Here is a 26,636-nt window from a genome sequence, read left to right on the forward strand (position 1 = left end):
CATCAAAATTTTTGAGTTCTACAGAGAATCTAGAAGATTCTCCAAGCCAACTCCTCAGAAAGTAGAACAAAAAAGCAAAACAACAGAAAACAGGAGAGGAAAGATTGGAAAATTTGAAACTCTATCCAAATAAGAAGTTCCAGAAATTAAGACCAGAGAAAATACAAAGAAACTTATCAAAGAAATATTACAAGAAACTACCCAGGAATGCCTTTCTAGCTTGAAAGGCCCATCATAGAGTATGCCTGGGACACGAAGATACACACAAAGGTCCTCCGCAAGGCCACTCATTGTGAAATGTGGAGACCCTAGACGGAGGCCATCACAAGAGAGGCTGATAGCTATGCCCCCAGCCTAGAACACAGCCAGATTGGAGCAGGAGGGTGGAGGGATAAGGGGGGAAGACCTCCAAGAGAAAACAAAATGTAGATGGTAGGTTATTGTATCTATGTGAGCACTTGGAAAAATTGATGGATGTCAGAAAGATACTGTTATAGTTAATTTTATGCATCAACTCAACTGGGTCATGGGGTGCCCAGACATTTGGTCAAATGTTATTCTGGGTGTATCTGTAAGGGTGTTTCTGGATGAGGTTAATATTTGAATCAACAGACTGAGAAAGGCAGATTGTCCTCCCTAATGTGGGTGGGCCTCATCCAATCAGTTGAAGGCCTGAATCAAACCAAAAGGCTGACCCTCTTCCCATGTAAAAGTCTTCCCATTGTAAGAAGGAATTCCTCCTGTTGGACTGCCATGCACTGGGACATCAGGTTTTTCCTGCCTTTGGAGCCAAATGGAAATATCAGCTTTTCTTGGGTCTCAGGTCTATGGCCTTTCAGACTACAACTACACCACTGGCTCTCCAGGTCTCCAGCTTGATGACTGCAGACCTTGGGACTTCCCAGCCTCCAAAATCATGTGAGTCAATTCCTTATAATAAATAGATAAGTAAATACGTACATATATGTATTCATACATACCCATATACATACTGGTTCTGTTTCTGGAGCATCCTCACTGATACAGATGAATTGAATTATTTCAAAAGAAATACGGTGACATATGAAAGAACTATAGTGAACAGTATTTCCAAAGTCATGCCAATACAAACAACAACCACTTAAAAGTTCAGTTGTAACTACATGGGGAAGGTTAGGGAGGGAAATGAGGCTGGGAGTGGCTGGGTTAAGAATGCTAAATCCAGATACCTTACAAGAAGTCAAGAAGGAATACCCAAAATGGACAACTCGCATTGTCTAGAAACCTGGAGGCAAATGCCAAAAGAAACAGCTCCGGAAGTGGAAGACAGCTGCCTCTGGGGAATGGCTAGGATTTGGGGGGAATGCTGGTTTTCATTATAAGCCTTTTAGGACGATTTGATTTTTAAATTATATGCATATGTTCATAAATAAAAGTTAATTTAAAAAAGGAAAAAGAAAGGAAACCAGATTTTCCAGATAGATCAATAAGGGTGTGCTTTTTACATGTTAAAGTAGGTTAATTGGAGTTGGCAGTAGAGACAAACCTCCCTGCCATCTCTAACACGTGATGACAAGGTTACTTATCTGTAATCTACAGCTTTTTAGGCAGTTAAGTGTTTCATGGGTTATAAACAAGATTCAGAGGTAGCGAATATATATGTTATGACCAAAATAGATATTTATATCATCTATTTTTTAAATCAAGCATTAGTGAATGATGTATCTCTCAAAGCCTAAAATAAATCTAATTGTCATGCATTCAGCTTCCCTGGAATTCAGTTCTTGGGCGTGAAGAACTTTTCCAGTGTTGGATGTTATTGTAAACAAGATCATTTTTAAAAGCAACTCAGTAAGTTAGTTGATAGTCATGGAGATCCCAAAAAGACACTAATAGGGCAAAAGGGAAAAAAAAAACTAATTGACATACAAACGAAAGCTTGGGATTTAGAATAAAACTTCCACTGACAGCATCATTCATGGATTTAAAAAGTGCTGTATTGTGCTGCTGCAAATATGGAGCTCACTCCGGCCAACTTCAGCAAAAACCGTACTCCAGGGGCATTAGGTGGCTCCCAGCCTCCAGGGGAGCCACCTGGAAGCCGCTCAGTCAGGAACAGAGGACAAGCTGTACCAGCACCAGCCCTCGGGAAGCCCTGAGGCTGCAGGTCCGTCCCCCACTGCTTACACCGTCAGTACAGCCAAGAGGGCGCGGTAAAGGGACCAAGGCAGTTTGATCCAGAGCAAAACTTCCACACCCTTCCCCCATCCCATCTGCCGCTGGAAAGGGAGAACTGCTGAACGTCCCTTGAGGTCCAGCACGGCTGCTGCGGGGAAGGTGGGCGAGGAGGTGTTCGGCACACGTGAATTCTCCCCCAGGGCTCTGGCTCCGTCACCCCATTCTAGATTCTCCGGCAGGGAGGGATCAACCAGCTGGAAAAACAGGCAAGTGCATCCCTGTCATTCCTCCCCTGACAGGAGGAAGCCGGGGACGCGTCCTGTGAGGAAGGATGAGCCCCACACAGGGATGAGAGGGCGTCGGGCCAAGGCAACATCAGGCGGCTCGTAACTCTCCGTGCTATGCTGTGTTGTTTGAACAGAGCATTGTTTGTTTTCTGAGTCAAACAGGTATTCAGTTACTTACAGGTAAACTTAGGTTACTGACCTCTCCACTTAATGTTCTTCATCTTCATTTAACAGTTGCCAAATTAGTTCCTAAGAAAACTGGATCTCAAAAGAGAACCCACAGAGGCACGGCCCTGGTATCTCTTAGTCTGGGTTCCCTGAGGCAGCTACCCCTCCATTCAGGAGGGAGGGGATGGGGTGTGAGGCAGGGAAGCCATCTCCCATCCAGTGAGAGGTTTGCCCCAGGATGCCGCCTTCCCACACTCCTAGGTGACATCGCATGAGTGCCCGAGGGCTCCTGGGAGTCTCAGGGTCAACAGGAAAGCCCCAGGGCAGCAGGCAAGGCTGATGGCTTGTGTCCACAGCAGGACAGGTGTGGCGCTGGCGGAGCCAAGACCCTCGAGTCAGGTGCAGCCAAGAGGACCTGAGGTGGCGTACAGGAGAGGTCTCATACGGCGCTGAGCTCGTGGTGAAAATTTTAATTCAACATCCAGGTAATTTTGAGCTAGTTTCTGAAAAGAGAGAGTTGATTTTCTTTTCAGGAAGCAGCACCAATGAGTAGAAACCTCTGCCGGGCGGGGACTTACCCACTGGCAGTGCTTTCTTTGTTTCTTGGTGCAAGAGTCCCCGTGCAGAAGACCGTGGATCCCTGGAAGGTCCTGGATAACTGAGGGGGCGCCTGAAGGCACAAACTGCACCAAGTGTCACCAGCAGGCTGTGTAAACAGCAAGCATCACACATGTGCGTAGGCGCCATTTCAAACATGTGGATGCTGTGGTGATGGATCAGATACTGCGACTTGCTGAACGAGCTGAATCGCCATTCACAGGACTCTCTTCATCACGGTGTGACCGATGGGTCGTTCTCCGCCTGCCTCCCCGGGCCCATTCTCTGCCTTCCTTTGCCCTGCTCTGCGTCCCAGGGCGGAGCCCTTGCACTCTGACTTCCAGCTGGACGTGTCCAGCAGGAGATGAGATGGTGAGAGGAGTCTGGGTGTTTATTTTAACTCTGCATTCCAACCTTCCTCTGCCCTTTGACCCAAGCAGGTCATTAGACACCTCCGGTCCTCTGTCGCCCCATCAGTACAACGGGGTAGTGACTCAGATCCTCTCTGAGGTGGTTTGCGAGTCGCTGTCGTATGGTTCTACTTCTTGGAGCCTGAGAAGGAATAGTTATTTCCATCTGCCAAACCAAACAGGTCTGCATTCCAAGCGGATACGTCCTCGCTGCGGTCAGGATGCCTTCTTTCAAAAAGGGATCAAGATGACGGCATATTCCTTTTGATCTGTCTTTATCTCTTTTCACACTGTTTACTGTGGACTGGTTCCTTTTTGCCACCTAACTGCAGGCTTGAAGTCAGTAAATACCGAGGGAGCAGTTATGCGGGACTATAAAACACTTTTTCCTAAACGTTTCGTGTGTCTCATCGGGCACAGCCTGGGGCCTCCACGGCGGGAAGCGTCACCTAGCGCACTGTGTAGGTGGCCTCCCCGCACGGACGGGCCATAGTGCACTTACTGTGTGAAACTGCCCAAACGTGAAAAGGAGGTGATTTCTTCCTCCACCTTTTCCCCAAGTCGATCACAGGAACTGTATCAGCCCTTGGCCGTCGAAGCCATTCATTTTTAAACGTAAAAGGCTTAAAATTCCTTCTTTTTTTCTTAGTTGAAGTAGAGTCAGTTACAATGCATCAATTTCGGGTGTACAGCATAATGTTTCAGTCCTACATATACATACACATATTTGTTTTCATGTTCTTTTTCATTATAGGTAACTATAAGAATATGGTTCCCTATGCTCTACAGAAGAAATCTGTTTTTTTGTCCACTTGATATATAGTAGTTAATATTTGCAAAAATTCCTTCTTGAACTCAACATCTCCTAACAGTTTATCAATCCAAGAAGAACTGCACCCACCTCCAGCGGCTCAGAGCATCAAAAGCAAAGTATGAGGCCTCTGAAATATGCCAGTTCATCCTCTTGGCATTTGACCCCACGGTGGCCCCTGACTCCTGTGTGGCAGGAGAGGCTCGTCCTAGCTTCAAAAGCCGGCAAGATCACCTTCCACGAGTTACGTCTGCCTCGTTCCAAGCTGGGTCTCTAACTGTTTCCCAGGAACTTACTCCTATTTCTCTTCACCACGTGAAGTTTGATTGTTTTTTCGCTTAGTGTCTGGAACTGCTCTGGATATAAAACATCTAAATTTAAAAATATCCTCATGCATATCAAAAAAGAATGTGAGGACATTCACATTATCCCATAATGCTTATTACAGATAGCGCACGGGCAGAACTAGCTCCGCAGGCTTGTGTGAAAGCACTGCGGGGTAATAAGCATATTCTTCTCGTTTTTATTGGATGCTGCTACAATTTTCTAAATATTAAATATGAACACGGCGTTCTGTAAGATGATGAACTTCTTCCACTTCCTTCTGTAAATACAGGCATCTGACACTGCTGTATTCAACCACCCCAAAGGCCGCTCCTCCACTTTTCCTTTGCCTCCTAAATATTTCATTTTCTCTGGTATGTTTTCCAGGCGGTCACAGTTTCTAGCATTAATTTATTTGTGACTATGAGTTTAACTCAAACGTCATGCTTCCCAAATGGGAGTCAGCATTCCACCAGGAATGGTAATCACTTGTTAAAAACAGGGAGTTTGAAGTATAAACTTTAAACAATCAAAAATGTAGACAATATAAGGCAAAATTCAAATTGATCTGAAATCAGCCCAAGTTTTGAAATTTCCTCACTATAAAACTGACGGCACATAACAACAACAACAGCAAAACAACAACAGTAACAAAATGAGCCCAAACCAGACTTACAGCAACCTGGTCACAGTCCACCTAAAACGCACAGGACACACTTACACGCACAGATTATGTAAAATGCGTTCTATGTCTACATCACATAACGAGTTCACCACTGTAGTGACACATACGGGCCTGGCCCCGACTTTTTTTTTCACCACAGTGGAAAAAGATCTGAGGATTAGCTGCAAGAAAAAAAGTTTCTTGCAATATTTATTAAGAAACAATGCAAATTTTTGAAGAAAAATCACTAGGATCTTTTTCAGTTTAAGAGAAAAGCTGGGATTTGGAACAGGCCATTGGAAAACACAATCAGTGAAGCCCTCAGTTCCTTGAAGCTTTCTTTCAGGGTCAGTTTCAGAAACACCTTGGGAGACAAAGCTCTGTCAGGAGAGCGTTTGGTGAAGCCCTGCTACGGACACCTGAGTTTTTCTGGTTTGGATCAAAAAGAGATAGCCAAGCTAAAAAATCAGCAGTGCTACCAACAACACATTTTAAACTATTCAACAGACACAAGCGAAGGAACAGTTAAGGGGCTTTCCAGACAGTTGAGAAGTTTGGTCCAATTAGTCCATTTATGGCCTCTGCTTCTTTTGTTTACAGTATCGTTGTAAAGGCCTATTAAATGTGCAAAATGCTTGGCTGTAAAATATCTGATGGAGTAATTTTTAACGACGTATGGATATTTCATTCCATTCCATTCCTAATAATAATGGTGCTCACATCTCTGGAAATGTGGAGGTGATTAAAATCGAGAATGACAGCCTGGATGGAGGCTGGTGGATGCACTCAAAACTGCTGGAGCTTCCACAGAGAGCGCACCTTAAAAGGAGGGAAGGACGTGCAGGCAGCGGCCGGCTGCTAGACTTTTTAGACTGACTGTAATACAAAGTGCGTCCGAAAGCTCGCTCCGTTACCTAGCTGAATACTGGCTGTTGCTGGAGGGAAGGGCAGACCATGGCTAACGTTCTTAAACTGACTGCTGAACTGCTGCTTTTTTAATGGAGGAACAGTTGTTCTCAAGGGAACAGGTAAAGACCTGGATACAAGGAATTATTCCGATATTCACGAGTTGGCTTCTCCAGGAAACCTTTGTTTCCCGGCTGAAATCTCTCAACCCGCCACGGCAAGCGGAACCAACTGCTGCAACGGGAAAAAAGACTGAGTCACCGAAGAGGTCCCAGGAACGCTATGTCTTTGAGACAGCTTATTTACATTAACGGCCAAAACAAGGAACGCCAGTTTTTTTCATGACTGAAATCAGAAACGCGTTGGGTCCATTATCTCATGGAAGTAACCTGGTCTCTCAGCAGGAAGAAATACTGAGTGCAGCTTTCGGGAGCCTGAAAAACGCAGCATGAAACCAGTTCTCCGGCAACATTCCGGGCACCTTCCCACACACGATGCCCCGAACGTCTCTGCATGAGTTTATGGTTTCAAAACGTTCTAGCATCAAGAAGGAGGGAGAAGCTCTCTGGACCTACGATTAAGCAGCATTAGCACTCGTTCACCAACCCAATTTTTAAACTAACCAAACAGCAGTGTCTCATATGCTCCCTCAATGGTAAATAATACAAAGGTATTTCTCTATAAAGACAAATAGGCACATATTATGGTGTACCGTGAAAAGCCCACGTGCATTTGTTAAGGACATGTAGACATTTCTGGCCTTTCTCTGTGTTACCTGGGGCCACGTACCCAGGGTTCTCACTTACCTGCTCTGGGAGTCTGTGCACCTGAGAAAAGGCGTCAGAAGCCCTGCACGTCTGGTTTAAGCAGAACATGACGGCACTGACGTAATCCAGTTCTACCAAAACGTGAAATTCTGGTAACTGATCAATGGGTTGTTCTTTTCTAGGATAAAAGATCCGAACAGGATAGGAACGAAGGTCCTTTCCCGCCTAAATTCTCCATTTCCCGGTCTCCATTTACTGTGCTTTCAACGGAGCAGAGCCCGGACCCCACAGCGCGGCAACCTGCCCACTGTCAGCTCTGCCTCTGAATTCAGAGCTGTACAGGAGCCTAGCTTAGAAAGAAACCACCTTGACCGCCACCCCCCCCCCCCCTGCGGTAACGGCCGCCTCTGGGGTGAGCTAACGCTCTTCGCTGGCTTTTTCGATCCATCTGATCTTAGCAAGTTGCTGAACCTCCCTGAACCTGAATGGAAGGAAACTTCACAGTGGCGCCTGTATCACAGGGGCACCCCGAGGACCGAGTGCTTCCTGTAAAGAAGCTCTTGTATTGCCTGCCTGATGCTAAGCAGCCGCTAAACGTACTGTTACCAGGCAGCCCGTCTTTAGTGAGAGCTGGGTACGGTGCCATCTCCCCCGACGGCGAGATTTTACAGACGAGTTAAGGAGACGACCGTAACACACAAGAAGCACGCGGTCTTATAGCACCACACCTGGGAGACAGGGCTGGCCGACGCGGGGGTTCGAGTTCTCGGTCTCACTGGCTGTATGAGCTTGACCTGGTACCCGTGCAGACTAGGGCTACAAGCCCCGGCCCGCCTACCTCACAGGGTTGTGAGGAAAGTCAGAGAAATCAGCGAAAAGGCTCAGGGGATGCGGGGCTAGAGAACTGCATGTGCTTGTAATTATGACTGTGTGCCCATTACCGTTGACCCTTGAAGAGCACAGGTTTGAACTGGGCAGGCCCACTTCTACACAGATTTTTTCTGAAAGAGTAAATACTAACAAGGCCGCAGGAACTGCAGGTGTGGGCCCGTGGACACAGGGGAGCCATGAGTGCGGAGGGCCAACTCCACATCACAGGCAGATTCTCGACTGTGCTCAAGGTTGGCACCCCAGGCCCCTACAGCTGTTCAGGGGTCAGCTGTATCTACAACAGGGCACCCGGTCAGGGCGCCCAGGCTGAAAAGGATACAAAAGTTGAACGAGGAAGAAATCAGTGAGGAGCAGGGAGGCCTTCATGGGTCTGATAAACACTGCTTGGGCCCCAAAGGCCAGCCAGGATGCAGATGCATGAACGGAGGCTGGGGGAGAGCCCAGGCAGAGTCAGCGCACCAGCGAGTCCCCGGGGATGCTCCGGGTCAGCGTGGGGAGTCTGTGAAGTGGAATGGGGGGAGCGTGCTTCAAGGCCCAGGAGCAGAGATGAGACCCGCGACGTCGGAAGCAAGGCGCCGCTGCACAAGAAGGGGCTAGTGTGGGAAGTGAGACGGGGACAGCCACCAGGGTCAGTGGAACACCCCCCTCCTCGCCTTCTCTTCTCCCCGTTTTCGTCTTTCCTAGGCTATGGGCCGGGTGGACAGGCCTACCACCGTAGGCAAACCTTTAAAACACCTTAATCCAAGCCCCAGATGAGGCAGGCGCTCCTGATACTGCTAGGCACCAGTCGTTTCAGTTGGAGGACAAACATTTCCTCATTTTGGGACACCTGCAACAGTTCAGAAACCAAACAAGAGCTGAATGAAAAATACTCATGGGGAAATAAAATACCGCTTAGCTTGAGTGAACTGCTCTCATCTTTGGGACTGGAAGAACGGTGATACTGGTAATAACAGGACAGCTAACATTTATTAAGCACCTACCAGGTCCAAGGCACGTGAGTTCTGCCATTTAATCTTCAAAGGCCTTTGAGAGGAACCTGCTATTATCCCCATTTTATTGACGGAGAATCTGAGGCCTGTGGTCTCAGAGCAGGTGAACATGAGAGAATTTTAAAGGCTATTTCATGTGGGCCTAAAACAAAGGACAATGAATATGGTGATGGCTGAGCATAGCAAATAAGAACCTTTGTTATTAGAGAGTTTTGAACATTCAAATCATCTATAACACAAAATTCCTTGTGTTAAAAAAGTCAATAATTACTGAACAAGTACCTTTCATACATGCAAATTGTTTCTCAAATGGAGAAATGATTATCTTAAAATTTTCTAAGTTGACACACTGTAACTGACTGTACTTCAATAAAAATTTTTTCCCTAATGCCATGAAAATGAGGTTCCACTCCACATAATACACGTGTCCAGAAACAGCTGTTTACACGGAATTTCTGTAAAGCAAATCCCAACTGTATTTACCTAAAGGACTTCCCTAGGGTAAACATGCAGTAAATATTTAATAAAATGAAAAATCGTTTTGCAATCTGAATAGTCATCCAATAATCTATCTGCTTTGCGAATCTGGATTTACAGCAGACCCCTGAGGCGTACATCTGGAACCGTCTTGAAATCCCAGATTCACGAATACAACAGTGTTTAGAGAGGCCCCCAGCTTTCTCGGGAACCCCAGTTCCACGGAGAGCTTCCCGTCCACAGTCCTGCGCTCTGTACTGCGGGCCGGCCACACTTTCACGGCTCAGGATAGCTTTCTCTCTCACTTGATTGCAATTTTCACAGCAACGAACAACATTTTTCTAACTAATAAATGAGCATTGCTGCAAATGCACAAACAGGTGAAGAAAAATAAAGGTAAACGAATCTTTTCCCCATACATATGTCCCAAAGCAGACTTCTCAGACTCCTGTCTCCGTCGGGAGACCCCACCCAGAGTCACGAGCCTGCAGGTGAAATGCACGAACACCTGGGGACTGAGCACACGCATCGGTTTGCTGGAGCGAGGGACGTGGGCCGGGCCGCTAGAACCGTAGAGATTCCATTGTTCTTGCTGACCCAGAGCTACAGAAGTCAAGTAAGCCTTTGGGTGATGAGCCCAGGAAATCGGATTACAGAAACACTGGCCACGTGAATTACAGGACTCTGCCTCCTCGTCCAAAATACCTATATTCTGTGTGGTCGGCGTTGGTGACAATCAAAGGTGGGTGGCTTCACCGCCTTCAGTAACGGGGCCCAGTCACCACGGGTACAGACCCTGGCTGTTGGGCCTTCGCGAAGCCCTGTGCTGGAACCCTCAACCTCTGGTTTTGCGACCCCCAAAACACCAGCAGCCACGAAAGACAGGAGAGAAGGGAGGAGGGGGTGACGGAGCAGCCAGTGAGCGAAAGAGAAAGACGCAAAGGAAGGGGGGTAGGGAGTGCAGAAGAGAAAGAAAAGAGGGGATGAAAAAGGAATTTGGCTGCAGTGAGGGGAAAAAAAAAAGAACAAGAAAGACATTATCATTTCAAAATGTATAGCTTATACGTTTCAGAACGTATTTGAAAACGCTCCTGCCAAATTTCCACATTATTTATTTATTTATACCCTTTCTTGTTCCAAAGAAGTTTTGCAGCCTTCTGCTGCCAGATTAATTTTCCTGAAGCTCAGCTCTGATCATGTTACTCCCCCGCTTAAAAAAAACCCAATAGCTCCTCACTGCCTATAAAACAAAGTCCAATTTCCTTCGCCTCCGACTTGGGGCCCTCCGTGATCTGGCCCCAGACTTCCCGTCCGACCTTATGCGGCACGTCTTCCCTTTAGACAGCCTTTGTCCCAGCCAAAGGACACTCCCTGAGGTCCCCCAATTCATTCTGCATTTTCTGCCCTTGCACCTTGGCTTGTGCTGTTCCTCTGCCTGGAACGCCTTTCCCCACATCTGCGGAGGCCCCTAGTCTTCACCCTCCGGGCTCCGCCTGGAGGATGCGGGACCCTGGTTCTCAGCAGTGGGACTTACAGCCCTTATCCGCACGCTGAATGCGCATCACCCGCCTGGATCCTCACAATGCGAGGAAGTCATTTCTTACTGGGTGTCGGGGGGCGGGGGCTGGTGTCCCTGGGACCGTGTCCTCTGTCCTTCCTGCCACCCCAAGGTTATCACATCTCTCACGCAGAACAAAAGGTGGCTGCATCAATCAATGCCAACGTATTGTAGCAATTTTAAAAAAACTTTTCAGTGTTTAAGGGGAAAAAGCACACCTTTCCATTCTGTGTGAACTCGAATTCACCTATGCAGCTCCGAGGCGCAGCTCCGTTTGGCAGCCCCCGCACAGCCCTTTGCCAGGGTCCACGAGGCATGGCAACACACGAGCTGAGTCTAAAAGAAGAGGCCTGGGAGGTCCCGGGAGCCAGGGTGGGAGCAGATTCCCTAGAGGCCCCCCCCACCCCCCACCTGCTAACGCATGAGATCGCGCGTGGTAGAAGACCGATACCCATCGTAAACATCAGTGCGTCCAGGGCTACTCCTTCACATCTTAAGGACACGCCAAGGGGTTTTTTGAAGGTGCCATTTATCACCCAGGGTGGGAGAGCCGGTTGCTAAAACTATTCATACAACCTCCAGAGCCGGCTTAAACAAACACGGCAACTGGGTTTGGGGCTCGGCTTCGTCCCTGACTGATGGGGGCCTATTAGGCACGCAGGGCTGCCAATATCTACATGCTCCCTGGACGAGGGCCAGGAGCCGTTACGTGATGAGCAGTTACGCAACCTTAAGCACAGATGGAACTTGGGCTGTGCGCATCCGATGCGCTGCTCCTTTCCAATTTTTGGCATCGAGAGGTTACACGAATGGACTGGAAGATCAGTGCCCTCCCCTCCACCTCCTCCCTTCCCCAAGGACAGGCAGGCCTAGTGACTGCAACAGATACGTCTCTTCAAAGTTACTGCAAGTCTTCCCTCAAACCAAAAGCTCCACTGTCCTGTCTGAATCTGACCTGTTTTTAATAGACTGCTCAGTTAAAAAAAAAATCCCATCGTTTGCTGGAGCGTGACTTTAGGCGAAAGCTGCTTCCAGGGTTTAACCCAAGCTTCAAATCACTTCCCGGAACAAAATTTGACTCAGCTCAATAAATCATGGTTCACTCGATACAACTTTAAAGCAAAAATTAATCCGGTGACCATGTGAAATCTATGGTTGCCCTGCCAGGCTCCTGCCCTGCCCTGTTCTGTTGGTGAATTCTGGCCTCACTGAGCTCATGACAAGGCTTGTCTGCCTCGCATTTCGGATCTCTGAGATAACCTGGCTCTCTCACCCCTAACCTGCTCTATTTCAATCTCTCCCAACTGCAACTCCTCCCCAGTCAGTGTGCATCACCGCTCCCCTCCTGGCCTTCATGAGGAAAACCATTTGCAGTAAGGTTTAAAGCAAACCCTCCAGCACTTCTGGTGGGAATGCAGTCTGGTGCAGCCACTATGGAAAACAGTGCGGAGACTCCTCAAAAAACTAAAAATAGACTCACCCTGTGATCCAGCAATCCCACTCCTGGGCATGTGTCTGGAGGGAGCTCTAATTTGAAAAGATACATGTCCCAGTGCTCATAGCAGCACCATTTACAATAACTAAGACATGGTAGCAATCTAAATATCCATGGACAGATGGCTGGATAAAGAAGCTGTGGTATATTTATACAATGGAATACTATTCAGCCATAAAAAGGAATAAAATAACGCCATTTGCAGCCACATGGATGGACCTGGAGATCATCATTCTAAGTGAAGTAAGCCAGAAAGAGAAAGAAAAATACCATATGAGATCACTCGTATGTGGAATCCGAAAAAAAGAAAGAAAGAAAAAAGAGGACACTAATGAACTCATCTACAAACAGAAACAGACTTGCAAACATAGTAAACAATCTTATGGTTACCGGGGGAAAGGGGGTGGGAGGGGACAAATTTGGAAGTTTGAGATTTGCAAATGATAACCACTATATATAAAAATAGATTACAAAAACAAATTTCTTCTGTATAGTACAGGGAACTATAGTCAATATCTTGTAATAACCTTTAATGAAAAAGAATATGAAAACGAATATATGTACGTATATGCATGGCAGGGACATTATGCTGTACACCAGAAATCAACATATTGTAACTGACTGTCCTTTAAGGGAAAAAAAGGACAAAAAAAAAAAAGATAAAAGAAAAAGATTAACCAAGTACAATGTAGAACTTTGTTTTCCTAAATTTTTCTCGTCATTAATTACTAAATTGCAGTCTTGACTTACAATGTCTGTTGACCAGCTCCAAAGCTGCTTATCAGTTATCAATCACCTACATTTGCAGAGCATCTATCTGCTCTTTGCAGTTCTTGAGTTCAAAACTAGAATTCATACGGAGCCTTTCCTTGTCTTACCTCTAAACTATTTAAACAGATCCAGACACATGTTTGCCCACAGAGTTCTACAGTGGCTTCCTCACGGGAATGCATGCCTGCGTGTATCTGGCAACCCAAAGAGAGAGAATGGAGGAACCCAGATCAAAAACTGGGCACCACCCACAGAAGGGCGAGCTGAACAGGAGGAATCTGACGGAGTAGTGATGAGAGCCCCTGCTTTGCCCCTGGTGGGTGGGGGGCTACAGAATCTGCAGCAGGTTCAGCCCAGCACAGAGAGGGGCAGAAAGGTGAGTCCTCTTCAGGGGGCCATCCAGAGATCGCTGGATACCACCATGGGTAACAGTGGAACAGTGGCAGTCACGGAACAGGAAAGAGAGAGGAGAAGCAGAATCCAGAAACCCCTCCCCGTGTGGACTGCAGCAGTCGTGAACGAAAGCTTTGTATTTCAGGGTAATGTATACCATAATTGGTAATCAGAAAGAAAAATACTCTCAATAATTATACTCTGTTGCTAAGTATCTGGGTTCAAAGGACGTCGGAGAGTTAGCTGTCAGCGTAGCCTAGGTTTGCAGCAAAGAGGTGAAATAGCGAGGCACGTGAGCTCAGGTTACGGTGACAAGCCCTCTCGCGGTTGAGGCTGAAAATAGCTGGGTTTGGAAGCAGGGCAATTCAGATATAAATCACTGCCACCGCTGCATTTTGCTTTGCTGCAGTAAGACACGGCCACAGGTGCAGACAGGAAACACAATTCCAAAAGCATAATGAAACCTATTGAAAACATAGATACCAGATCATCCAGTTTTTAGAAAATGTCCTCGGTTTAGTTCCTCCACTTCTAGATACACCAGGCCTACGGAAGAGCCCACAATGTAAAGGCTCACTCTGGGAAACCAGCTTGTCCCTGATGACTTCAGCCGCCCTCAAGTCCTCTCTTGGAAAATTACGATTAGTTACATATTGTTTGGTTTTTATTTATGTTTTAAATGTTAACAGATTTTAGAATAATTAGTACAATGGTGTGTCCATTATATTTACTTGCATCATTTCCTTGACTATTGTATTTTAAAATCAGAAGGTTTATACCTGCACTTGAAGCAAGACCTATGCAATGCTCGGCAAACTTTGTGACTCATTTAATGGTCTCATCCCTGTTCAATAAAGAATAGGAACTCATCCCAAATTTTCAAACGACTAACAGGGTTAAATGGCACCTGTGTCATCCCAATGTGAAAGACTAAACGATTGTAAAGGCAGAAAAGAGGCAGCGAACGAGCTGGTACCTCCCTTCCCATATCTGTGCCAGACATGACTAATCAATCCCAGTGACACTCCCTGTTCTGAGCACTTGCTCAACCAGCGCTGCTTGTTACGACTCGTGTATTATGTTCTAAAGGGAACAGCCAGGATGTTGACACACAGCACGCCCCCACACATCGGGAGTCAGTGGAAGGAAACGAATACTCAGCAGGCTGGTGAAGCAAGACTGAGGGTGACAAGACGGCTGCTTTCAAACCTCTGAAGCGGGAACCTGGAGGTTTCATTCAGCGTGGCTCCAAAGCCAGGCAGTAAGTCGTCGTCCCCGGGTGAACTCTGGTGGCCTCACAAGGGTGGCGTTACTGCAGGGCACACGCAGTGAGAGGAGGCACGCAAAGCCGACTGCCGCCCGGTGAACGAGGGAGTGCGGGCAGGGCGCGCTCTCTCCCTTCCTCCCGCCCGGCCACAGACACACAACTGACTTTTCTCCTTTAATCCTCTGCAGAGAAGTCCCCGATCCACGGAACGTTCTCACTGAAGTTTCTAAGACACACAGGCTGATGCATGGTTGCTGTTTAATAGCTTTGGGGGAGGGACTGGGCAGATAAGGGAGCATTTCTTCGATAAATATGCAGAAGATGGGCTGGATTTACAATTTGAATATAAATTGCATGTTCATTCATCACTTTCTAGCTCTAAGCCCTCTGACTTCTAAAAAAAATCTGATGTTGGCCCAACAGAAGGTCTCGATGTTCACGCAAGGGGCAACAAAAAGTTCTGAGCACACCCCGGGACACAGCTCTCCCAACGCACAGCAAGGGGCCTCTGGCCAGAGGGTGAGAGAGCTGCGCTGCAAGGGTTAAGGCAGAGTCCCAGGATTTCCCGGAAAAGTCTTGTCTTGATGTAAAAACACGTTTGTTTGTTTTTAAAGGTACCAAATCACTCCGGCTTGGTTCCACAGAGGGGGAAACCCTTCCGCAGCCCCCGAGGCAAACGACTGCTCCGAAATCAGCAGGCGGTGCTTACATGACTTCTCCTCCAATCTGATCCCTCCGTTTTCCCCTGTGACCCGGGGCGGGCCATTCAGCCCGTGGCCTCAGTTCCTGTGTCTGCAGAATGGGGACACTGTGCAGGGACATCTGACCTCACCCACCTTGACCAGACACACTACGAGGACTGAGGCGGATCTGAAGAAAGCTGAGCTTCTTGGATGAGATAAACAACAGGATTCCGTCTCATTATTTAATATTTTGCAGTGGTTTTAAGCTCCACCCTTGGTTTTAAATCCTCATAGTTATTCACCTTCAGTCTAATCTGCTTATTAGATGTTGAAATATATCCTGAGGCTTGTCTTTACTAATTACTTGGAATGAACTGGTCCAAGTGCCAGGAAATGAATTGCTTTTATGTGAATCATTTACACCTTCCAGAATACCCTAGAGCAGGGGCAGGTCTTCTCCGTCAATCTTTCCTTTTCCAGATGCTAAATGTACCAGAGAAACGACTCACAGAGACATGCGATCGCGTTTTCTCCATACTCTCCGGATACAGAGAGAAACAGCGTGGGTGCAGCCCTAGACGTGCGCTGGGTGCACTCCACGTCTGTAATCCCCCTGCAGAGCAGGAGAGTGACCACGAGAACGGAAAACAGCGGGGACAGGACAGAGTCACTGCTAACCCCTCCATCCGCCGAGGGCGTCCTCGACACAGGAGGCAGCGGGAAGGTACCGGGTCCCGCAGAAGCCCAGCCTCCCTCCCAGGCCCCCGTGTAGATGCGCACTGGTCAACCCGAGTGACGCCAGATAATGTCTGGAGGCCAAGGGGACCCACAGAGTTGCATGTCGTGCACACGTACGGAGGCCTACCTACAGGAATCTTCAGAAACGTAAACGCAAGGGGAACGAAAGAGTGCCGCTCACACATTAGCGCCAGCAATCCCTCAAAGGTGTTCAGAAGTCCTGTGAGCTGACAAGCCAGGGGGGCCTCCCGACTTGCCCCGAGCTTCCGGCGTGGGCACTGGCGGGGCCGGCCATCGAGGGCCCGTTCTTCCTCCTTGTGGCTCAGCACCTGGATTTCCCTTTGGGGAATTAATTCTCGCCCTCTGCGTGTAGTCTTGGTGGGACTGTCGATCAAGATCCCCCCACCCTGCTGCCAAGGAATGGGCACGTGGCCTGTGCCAAGGCAACAGGGCTCTTATTTCCAGGGCTTTGAATCTTGGATTCAAAGAGACGTGTTGGGATTTACCCACGGCAGCTGCAGCGTGCGAGCAAGACCGCCAGCTCCGTCCACCTGGCTCCCCGGGGCCCCCTCGGTTTCCGTCCTTTGCCCTGCCTGGTCCTACACACTTCCTGCTGACTCTCGGAGCTCCTGGGTATCCTTCCAGTTAAATCCCTTGCCGTTTGACTTAGCCAGGATTGGTGTCTGTTGCTTAGGGAAAAAAGAGAGAAAAGAACTCTAACTAATAGAGATGTGCAGCTTGCTTCCTCGGACTCTGGACCTCTCTCAGGATTTCTAGGTCCAACAAAGCCCTCTGGTCCTGAGTGGCTCCAGATATGATACTCTGCCTCTCAGTCCGTCCCCCTGAAGTCCTCTTGTTCCTCCATGGTCGGGAATAGAGAGGATTTTAAATAATTTAGAATGAGAGAGAGGCAAGCTAGCAAGCCTCAGAATTAGCTCCCTAACGGTGGAATTTACACTGGCTCTAAACTTCGCTTTTAGGAACGGAGAGATGGAGATGGAGAAGGTGAGAGAGAGTCTAACGGGCTTTTTAAAGTATAACTTACACACAAGAACATGCACAGATCACAGGTGCACAGTCACAGCTGACAACTGTACACACTGTGTAACAAGCATGCCACCACAATGTGGAAGCACTGCCACCATTCGACAGAGTCCCAGCGAGCCAGCCCTTCCCCACACGCGCAGGCAAACACCGCTCTGATTGATGTCCATCGCCACGGCCTCGCTCTTCCTGTTCCAGAACATGACATCAACAGAATCAGACAGAATGTACTCTCGTTTCCGGCTTATTTTGCTCAGCACGGCGTTTCTGAGGCTCACCCGACTGCTGTGTGCACCAGCAGTGTGCTTTTTGTACCACTGAGCAATACTCCGTGGTACGAAGGTGCCGCCGTTTGTTTATTCAGTCTCCTGCCGCTGGACAGCGGGCTTGTTTCCAGTTTGCAGCTATTATGAAAAGAGCTGCTGGAACATTCTGGAACAAATCTTTTTATGGACATGTGATTGCTTTCATTTCTCTTGAATAAATGAATTTTCATTTAATGGTGAAGAAGCTTTCCATCACTAGCAGGCAGAGAAGCAAGAATATTCTTTGTCCAGGAGGGAAAGAATGCCTGGTTTCCACCTTTCCTTCTAGGAAAGAGCAGGCTCACAGGTCCCATTCTATTGACCCCTTACTCTTCTCTGTGAGTTCCAGTCTCTCCACCTACAGACGCCATCATTTCTCTGCTGTTCTAAACAAACCTTTCTCTTTCCCCTTAAACTAGGAAACCCTCTCAACATCCCTTCTTCATCGCGATTTTTCAGAGAAAGCGCTGGCTCTACTCAGGGGCTGCCCTCCTTAATTTCTCCCCGGTGGTCTCCCCGACAGCCCACGCCAGTCTCATCTTCTCAGTTCTCACTCTGCCCTTGACCTCTTGCTGTGTTACGCTGTTGACTGCTTCGCGCGGTCTCTCTCTCTCTCCCTTTTTTGTTTTTTCAGAAAAGCTAAAGTGCAATTACTCAGATAGTTTTTACAAGGAAATGGGTACCCAGGGCCGGGTCCTAAATGCTCATGGCTGCACACACCTTGGCCCTGGCTTCCACACACCCTGAGAGTGGGGATGCAGCAGCCAGACTCTGAGGTTTGACCCCAGCTCTACCGCTTCCCAGCTGAGTGACCTCGGGCAGGTCATTTCACTATTCTGCACCTCTGTTGCTTCTGGGAGATGAGGCGGATAATAGTACCCACCGCACGGGGTTGTTGGGAAGATGAAAAGAGTTGGCATTTAGAACTGTGCCTGCCCCACAAACCACGGCAGTCTCACTGGTTCCTCACTACGGCGTATGTGATAAGGGAACTTCATAAACCATCGTAGGCTTTATTACCGTGAGCAATGACAGAAGGATCACAGTGCTCTGGTGCCACCTCCTCTCAGGCTCCTTAACGGTCGAGCCTCCTGCTGCTTCTTTAACGTGGACAGACTCCAGAGCCCCCTCCTGGGTCGTCCGTCCTCTTGATGCCACGGTGTCTTGACGGTCTCATCGATCACGGCCGCTTTCACTGTCACACCGAGGCCAGTGACGTCAACCCAGGTCTACAGCCTGAAACTCCCTTAAACTTCAGAGTTTCCGTCCCCAGCTTCCTACTGGCATCTCCCTGCCGTTCATTCAAACTCAACATGTATAAAATCAAAACCACCATGTGTTTCCACAAAGAGGGTGCCCTCAGGATTGTGCTTTGTCCTCAACGATACGCTCACAAGCCTGGCCTCGTCTGGCCAGCTGTCCCCTGGCAAGTATAGGAGAGCCTGGGAATGGACTGAGTCGGGGTGGTGGTGTCCCTGGAAAACTTCTCTTGTTCCCCTTGGGCCTTCCATGTCCGCCGTGAAAGGCCCATGGTGACTGTCAGCTGTCCGTGCCAGAGAGGTGAGCAGGAGGAGCGAGAGTTCCAGGTACCTAGGAATGCAACTGCTTCATTAAAACACGAACGTCTTAATCCGAGGTCCACCAGCTCCTGGTCCTAGGCCTTCCTTCCTCGGGTCGTACAGTTTTGATAATACTGTCCCTGTTTTTATGCGACAGCCCTTGTCCCATGCACCAACGTGGAGTCTGTGCCAGGGCAGACTGGGGCCCGGTGGGGGAATCAGCGGCACACGTGGGCACCCGGATGCCAGCGTTCCATCTCTGCCCCTCAGAGCTTCAGTCAAGGGGGAGAACTCGATCTAAGTGGCTCGGGGCCCCGTGGCTATTAGAGACGATGTGGCACCTTTAATATTCCTTAGTGTGAAATCTCCTGTTCTTGCAAGGAGTCTAATAAACGTCACCTGGACTTAGAAGGAAGGCATTCAGGGAATTCTGCTGCAGCGTCCTGCCTGTGCCGGCCATCAGGGCTGGTCACGGACATTCCATTTCTCCCCCTTTGAGCACACACCTGCCCGCTGCCCTGGCAGTTGAGCGAGACACGCCCCTCGCTTCGGCCAGTGGGACGTGAGCAGAAGCGACCGGGGTCGCTCCCGGCAGAAGCGCTGAGAACCTGTGTGTGCCTCTTTCGTTCCCTCTTCCAGCCGCAGCTGAAGCGGAAGCTGGGGTGCAGCTTCCATCGGCCTGGGTCCCCGAGCGAGCAGACCCTTCCTACCTGACCCAGCAGCACGAGCAAGAGACAAACCTTTGTTCTGCTATTAGGATCGGGGGGCTGTTTGTTCCTGCCGCACGAGCTGCTCACTCCTGACGGATACAGTGGCCCTGGGTCCTGCGACCAGCTGGCAACCTCCAACTCTGACTCAGCCTCAACTTCTGGCTTTCAGATGTCCACTAGGTTTAGCTCAGCTCTCACAGACACGCAGAGCACTTCAGCTTCCCTAATACAGAACGGCCTCTGTTTTACGGATTAAGAATGGAATTTGCCGCTCTAAGCCCCCAGTGACCCAGCAAAGCTCTCGGTTCTAGTGCTGCCCTGGCTTATGCCCTAGGCATGGAGACACGTACAGTTTCCCCCAGCGCCAGCACCTGAACAAGAACCTTCCTACTGAAGCGCCCCATTCTAGCTAGGCTGACCATGTAATTTATTATCCAAAGTGGTCCTGAGAGTGAAGGGGGAATGGGGCGACAGGCAGGGACCATCACTGTTCTGGGCAAGCAGGGACACCCGGGCCCCCGAACTCTACTCGGAGCGTCTTTACAGTATGAGTCTAGGGCTATGGGAAAATTCCTAAAGGCATTATCTTCGGACAGATCACCGTATCCAGGAAATGCGTCTGAAGGCCCAAGAAGCAGCACGTGGTGAGATTAATGTGTTTATCAGAGAGCGCACTCTGCTTTCACTGTCCTGTGTGGCGCTGGGCGGGACGAGCGCAGCTGTTTCCCCGCGCGGGCTCACGTGAATCGCAGCGGACGTCCAAACAAAAGCAAGAGCCCAACGCAAAACCCCGCCGTGGAGCGGGAACACCCTGCAGAAGCATTAGCAGCGCCTGCCTCCCACCCGTCGGCCTGGGAGTCATTTACGGGGAAGAAGCACAAAATCAGGAAAACAATCTGAGCAGCGAGAAGAGCTGTCAAGAGAAGCCACGGTCAGTGCACCCTCAGCGACCACGGCTCCCCTCTCCCGGGCACGGGAGGCACGGTAATGATTTTTAAAGGTAAAGGGACGCACTGCGGGAGACGGCTGAGTCCCCGCTCTGCCGCTATTCTGCGTTTCCCTTTGCTCTGTGAGACCCCAGGACGCTAACTGGTTCCTTCAAAATTTCCGTGGCTTATGCTCAAGAAGTAGATCATGATTTTTGTAGAAGATTGCGTTTCTCTGTCTGTCCCAATCTCCACTTCCCCGCCTCCTTCATGTGATGTGGGTTTCCCATCAGAGGACTGGTCACGTGACCTGAGCAGCCCAAGGACCACCAGGCCCCAAGCTCAGGTCCAGGGATGGGAATGAGATCCAAACGGGACCGCAGTGCGGTTTTGCTGAGGCTGAAACCATCACGGGGCACATTAGTTTCCTAGGGCCACCGCAACAGATTCCCACAGCTGGGTGGGTTACAAAAACAGGAGGCTGGAAATTCAAACCCAAGCGCTGGCGGGGCCATGCTCCCTCCAAAGTCTCTGGGGAGGAATCTCTCTGTGCCTCATCCTGGTTTCTGATGGTTTCAAGAAATCCTTGGCATTCCTTGGCTTGTAGCCCCATCCACTCTAATCTCTGCCTTGGTCGTGGCGTGGCCATCTTCCTTCCGTTTCTGCGGCTGCGTGTTCTCTCCGGGGGTGTCAGTGTCTCTTCTCTTCTTATAAGGACACCGGTCTTGTCGGATGAAGGGCTCACCCCACTCCAGTGCTTCTTAGCGTTAGCGCATGCCTTAATCATATCTGCAGGAACACTATTCCCTAATAAGCACGTTCACAGGTGCCAGGCATAGGACTCCAACATCCTTCGGTGGGGGACACAACTCAACCCACAACACTAGATAAGAGAGGGTCCTTCTCACTATGACTGCAAGTTCAAAGCCACGTACGCCTGCCCATCCACCTGAGAAGGGAGTAGACAGAACCAGGAGATGGAGAAACACCGAGAAAAGCAGGGTCCTAATGTTACTGAATGCCCGGAATGCAGCCGTATCTGAACCCCAGTCCACCTCTTGGACTTGCCAGTAACATGACCAACAAAACATCTCTCTCATTTAAATATATTTGGGCTTGGCTTCTGTTTTGTACAACAAAGAGTTCCAATTAATATACACACCAATAACTAACGCTGTGTAATGTGGGTCCAGATAGTTCCCCACATCGGGATGGGGAAGTGGGTGGGGCATACAGGAAAGACAGGCCACGAGTTGACAGCTGTTGAATTAAGTGACAGGTAGATAGGAGCTTATTACTATATGATTTTACCATTCTCTCTATGTTTACACATGTTTGAAATCTTCCAAAATAAAAAGTTATATCAAATGTTAAAAAAAAGGACCGCCCCGCTCCCCCAGGACTCACGAAGTCCAGCGCACAGTCAGGGCAAACAGAAGAACTGGAAGCACAGGTCTCCTCTGCGGGACGCACAGGGCTTCTGATGTGAGGCCTGCGTCTTCCAGGCTGGACAGGGTCCGGCCTTGAATACCGGTGGCTGGCAGATGACCACCCAGAACTGAGCAGGGGGGTTGGACAACGTGGCTCAGCTCCCCGGGAGACACTGGGCGGCCTAGCGCCCTGTGGGAGGGATTCGCCTTTCCTCCCAGCAAATCGCGGTAAAGCGGCCATCACCCGCAGCCGGCAACAGAGCAAGGGCGAGGCTCACACAGAAGACAGGGTTATTCTGCGGTAAATGCTCGCTGACAAGCACTGTTGTTCTGACACGGCGTATCTCACAGTTTACGGAACATCCATGATTCGGTGCCTCGGTTTAGGCCAGAGTCACCACCTCTTCTGAGCTCCTGCCTCCCTCCTGGATTAGATTCTCCACCCCAGCTGCCCATGAAAATCACTGGGAATCTTAAAAAAAACCAGAAGCCCAGGCTGCATCCCATACCAACTAGATCCAGGCCTGGGGGCGGTGACGCATCGGCTTTACGTCTGGGAGGCCCTTCAGTGCTCTGTGAGCAGCCAGGGCTGAGAACCCCGGCCTGGGGGAGACCCAGAGCTGTGAGGGGCCACTCGCTTCGCACACGCGCCTCATCTCTCCGGGCACCTCCTGCTACTGGTCAGATCAACCCCACTTCCTGATCTACTCCCGGGGTGGGTCTCAGTCAATCCAGAATCTGGTTTCTTCCTCTTCAGAGTAGCTTCCCAGGGCTACCGTGACAAAACGCCACAGACTTGGTGGCTTAAAACACAGAAATTCATTCCCATAGTTCTCCCCAGGACCTCCCACCGAGGACCACCTTCCACGGCTGGGCTCCCCCTGGGCACTGATTCTGTAGTGGAATCAGCACCACTCACCACCAAGTCCTCCCCAGGACAGGCTCCCCAGGCCCCAGACGTGGCCGCAGCGCTTGCCCTCCGGGCTGTGGCCAAGCCCAGCCACCCCAGCACTGCCTCGGGCTGCGGCTGAGCAGGGCTCCCCAGCTGGACGCTGAGAGCAGCCGGACCCTCCCCTCCCGGCCAGCCTGGCCGGCAGAACTGAGCCCGCGAGCTTCGCCTGACGCAGCACCCCTGTGGGGCCTTTCGGGCCTACCTTCTCTGTGTTGGGAAGGAGAATCCCAGAATTCTCCACTTCTCAGTCCAAAGCCATGTTACCCTCGGAATTGCAACAGAGGAAACTGACTCCAGGCTCTAGGACAGTGTAACAAGCCCTCCCGGGGTCAGATCTGCCATCGTTTCGGAAGGACGGGAACGCCGGGCCCAAGGGCCGCGGCTGCTACCACATTCACCCCTGGAAGCAGCACACCAGGCTCCCCCAACACAGAAGCCAGACAGCCGTCAACCCTGCAGCTCTCCCTGTTCTCTCAGCCACCACACCAGCCCCTGGAGCGAGGACCACGGAGAAGGGAGCTCCACCCCAGCTCACTCCTCACGGCCTTACCCATTGCTCAGACCCCGTTCTGTCCCTCGCTCCCTGCCGCCCTCAGATGATGCTTGTTTGCGTCAAGGCCTCGTCCAGCGGCCTGATGGTCCAGATGTCGCCTGAGCGCCACTTCCTTCGGTGAAGACCCCTACCTGCTCCCCCTTGCCCTGGGGCCACACGTCTCCCTTATCGCCGCTCACAGGGCCGCACCAGTTCCTCCAGCGACCACCGAAAGGCGGCAGGGTTGGAGAGCAGACACAAGCAGTTCCTGTGGACAGGGCTGGTCTAGTCTTACCTTCTGCAAATGGTTCCCATTCATAAAACCGGCCCATGAATGGCTTGTTGTTGTAGGACGCGCACTGCACCTCCCAGATGCTTCTGCTGCTTTCTGGGCACACCTAGCAAAGCAGATATTAAACACGCAGTTAGCGTCCGTACCTTCCACGGCCCCCGCCAGACCCCAGGAGACCTCTCCGAACGGTACAAAATGCCAGTCCTCCTCCACCAAGTCTACGGTTTCTAAACCTGTGCTGATCACGTACATCAAAAATTTTAAATGCAGGTGCCAAGTTGACGAAACCAGAATCTTTGGAAGGACACCAAATTCTTAAGAAGCTCCCACGTTCGGTTTCTGCATACCATACTTTGAAACCCCCGCCTAAACCTTCTGCGCCCGACGACTGGTCTACCCCCCACCGCCCAGAGGCCATCCATTCCCATCTGTTTGACTTACTGTCCGTGCCATTCCCAGGCCCGGGACAGTGTTCACAGCAAACGGCACGGCGCCCTTCCCAGGCGCAGGCACTACTTTGAGCCTATTTCTCATATTAACTCATTTAATCCTCATGCTGACCAGTGGGACTGGTATGATAATTTTAGAATTTTTTTTTCACAGATGAGTAAACTGAGGCACGGGGCAGCCACACAGCTAGTGAGGGCAGAGGCTGGCTGGAACCCCAGGAAGTCTGGTGCCCACCAGGCAGCCCCCCTCAGTGTCCTCTCCGTCTTGTCTAAATTTTCTCCACCACCTAGCGTGGGAGCTCCTAGCCTTTGACGTGCCAAAGAATCACCCGGAGACCTGGCGGGAAATGCAAACTCCTGGATTGCTCGGTCAAGGATTATCATTCCGTCAGTCTGGCATGAGGTCCAGGAGTCTGCATTTGATCAAACTATCCAGGTGATGCTGATGTACTCCACTACTCAGAGAAAATCCCCAGCTCCCTCCAGCTTGCTTCTTGATTATTCATAAATGGTAAGTATGAGCAAAACATGACGCAAATGTGAAATGAGATGATAAGATCAGAGTCTCTAATTCAAACGGTGGATGAAGTTGGATCTGGCTTTTTTAAACCTTGCAACACTCTGTTTAAGTGCGAGGTGTGTGTTTCAATAATCAGAAGGGAAAGGAATCTGGCCCCTTAGATGCTAAAAGCCCTGTACAGAAGGAGTCTCTGGAATAAACCGCTACCACGACAGCTCAAGTCCTGAAGGATCTAGAAAGAAATCCGCTGTCGGCATCAGAAACATCAGGGCTCGTGGACGGCAAGGGAACAGAGGGCGGAGTGAATCCAGGTGGAAGGGAAACGTCCCCTGCTTGATAAAGGGCAGCCGGGGAGGCTGCTGGGACCAGCGCTCAGGGTGGCCATAACCCACTGCAGCCTGAGCCAAACCATATGGAGCAAGAAACCGTGTGAAGTAGAACATGCTGGAAACTGGAGGGGGAAAAAAAGGGCTGGCTGGATGGGCAGGGTGGGCTGAGCGCTGACAGCCAGCGAGGAGCTGTCGGGCTGGGAAAGGCTGTCCCCGCGGGCTCTGGAAGCCAAGCTGCTGGCAGTCCCACAGCAGAGCCGTGTGGTTTCCAGCAGTGGCAGCTGTCCCCACGAAGAATCTGGGCTTAGGACGCTTTTTACAACCCTTTGACCCGAACCAAAGTTCAACTGGGACAGGCTCAGCTGGGCCCCTTGAGAGCAGACACCATCCTTGCAATGAGAAGGAATCCCTCAGGGGCTGGTTAAAAATACCGATTCTCGGGCCTCACCCCAGTGGAGGGCGGAGAAGAGGGCCAGGCGCATACGCTCCGCGTGCTCCCTCTGTGATGCTGGTGCAGCCAGCCTGGCACCAGACGAGGCAGCAGCAGTTCAGAGCCCCTCCCAAGCCTCAGTCGACTCCAAATTATTTAACACGCAATCATAGCGTGAGAGAAGAAGAGAAGCGAATCCAACCCCTCCAATTTACAGATGGGGAAGCAGAGTCCTGGAGGGGCGGGGCACCTTGCCGAAGGTCTGACAGCGACATGGAGGCAGAGTCCGCAGCACTGCCCGCCACCCGTCCCAACCCTAACTAGAAACGAGAGGGCCACTGCCGGGCGGCGGGTTCTGTAACGGAAAGAGGCCAGATCAAGTGGGCCAAATGTCCTGCTCCTCAAATAACCACGCCTACGTAGAGCCAGGTGGCTCTGATCGAGGCTCCCGCCAGAAGCCACCCTAAGGAACCTGGTGGCAGTTACCAGAAATGGAAGCTGCAGACCACAGAAACTTGGCCAGTCTATTTAACTAACTTCTTTCCATCAGCAAAAAAGTGCCAACAGGCTGGATCGCGAACCACATCTTCAGAATCATTCTGAATTGCTCAGTGTTTGACGACATAAGTGTCTATTTCATGACGTGGAAAGCAGCCCACAATCCGTTAAGTGACAAAGTGTTGAAATGATTATGTGCGTGGGGTGTGGGGAGGGTGTGTGGAGAGAGAGGTTGAACGCGTTATCTCTGGAAGGTGGGGCATAGCCGCCTCCTTCCCACAGGTGACTTCTGGCTTACTTCTAT

General features: G+C 50.1%; 1 protein-coding gene across 1 annotated transcript in view; it reads right to left on the reverse strand.

The window, feature by feature from the left end:
- Positions 1-26,636, reverse strand: part of THSD4 (thrombospondin type 1 domain containing 4) — a 485,629-nt gene that overhangs the window by 348,341 nt on the left and 110,652 nt on the right. Inside the window, exon 6 of the mRNA XM_074353946.1 lies at positions 24,110-24,212. Coding sequence (XP_074210047.1) covers positions 24,110-24,212 — 103 coding nt within the window. The remainder of the gene's footprint in view (positions 1-24,109; positions 24,213-26,636) is intronic.

The sequence above is a fragment of the Camelus bactrianus genome, chromosome 27 (genome assembly GCF_048773025.1).
Source record: "Camelus bactrianus isolate YW-2024 breed Bactrian camel chromosome 27, ASM4877302v1, whole genome shotgun sequence".
NCBI lineage: Eukaryota > Metazoa > Chordata > Mammalia > Artiodactyla > Camelidae > Camelus > Camelus bactrianus.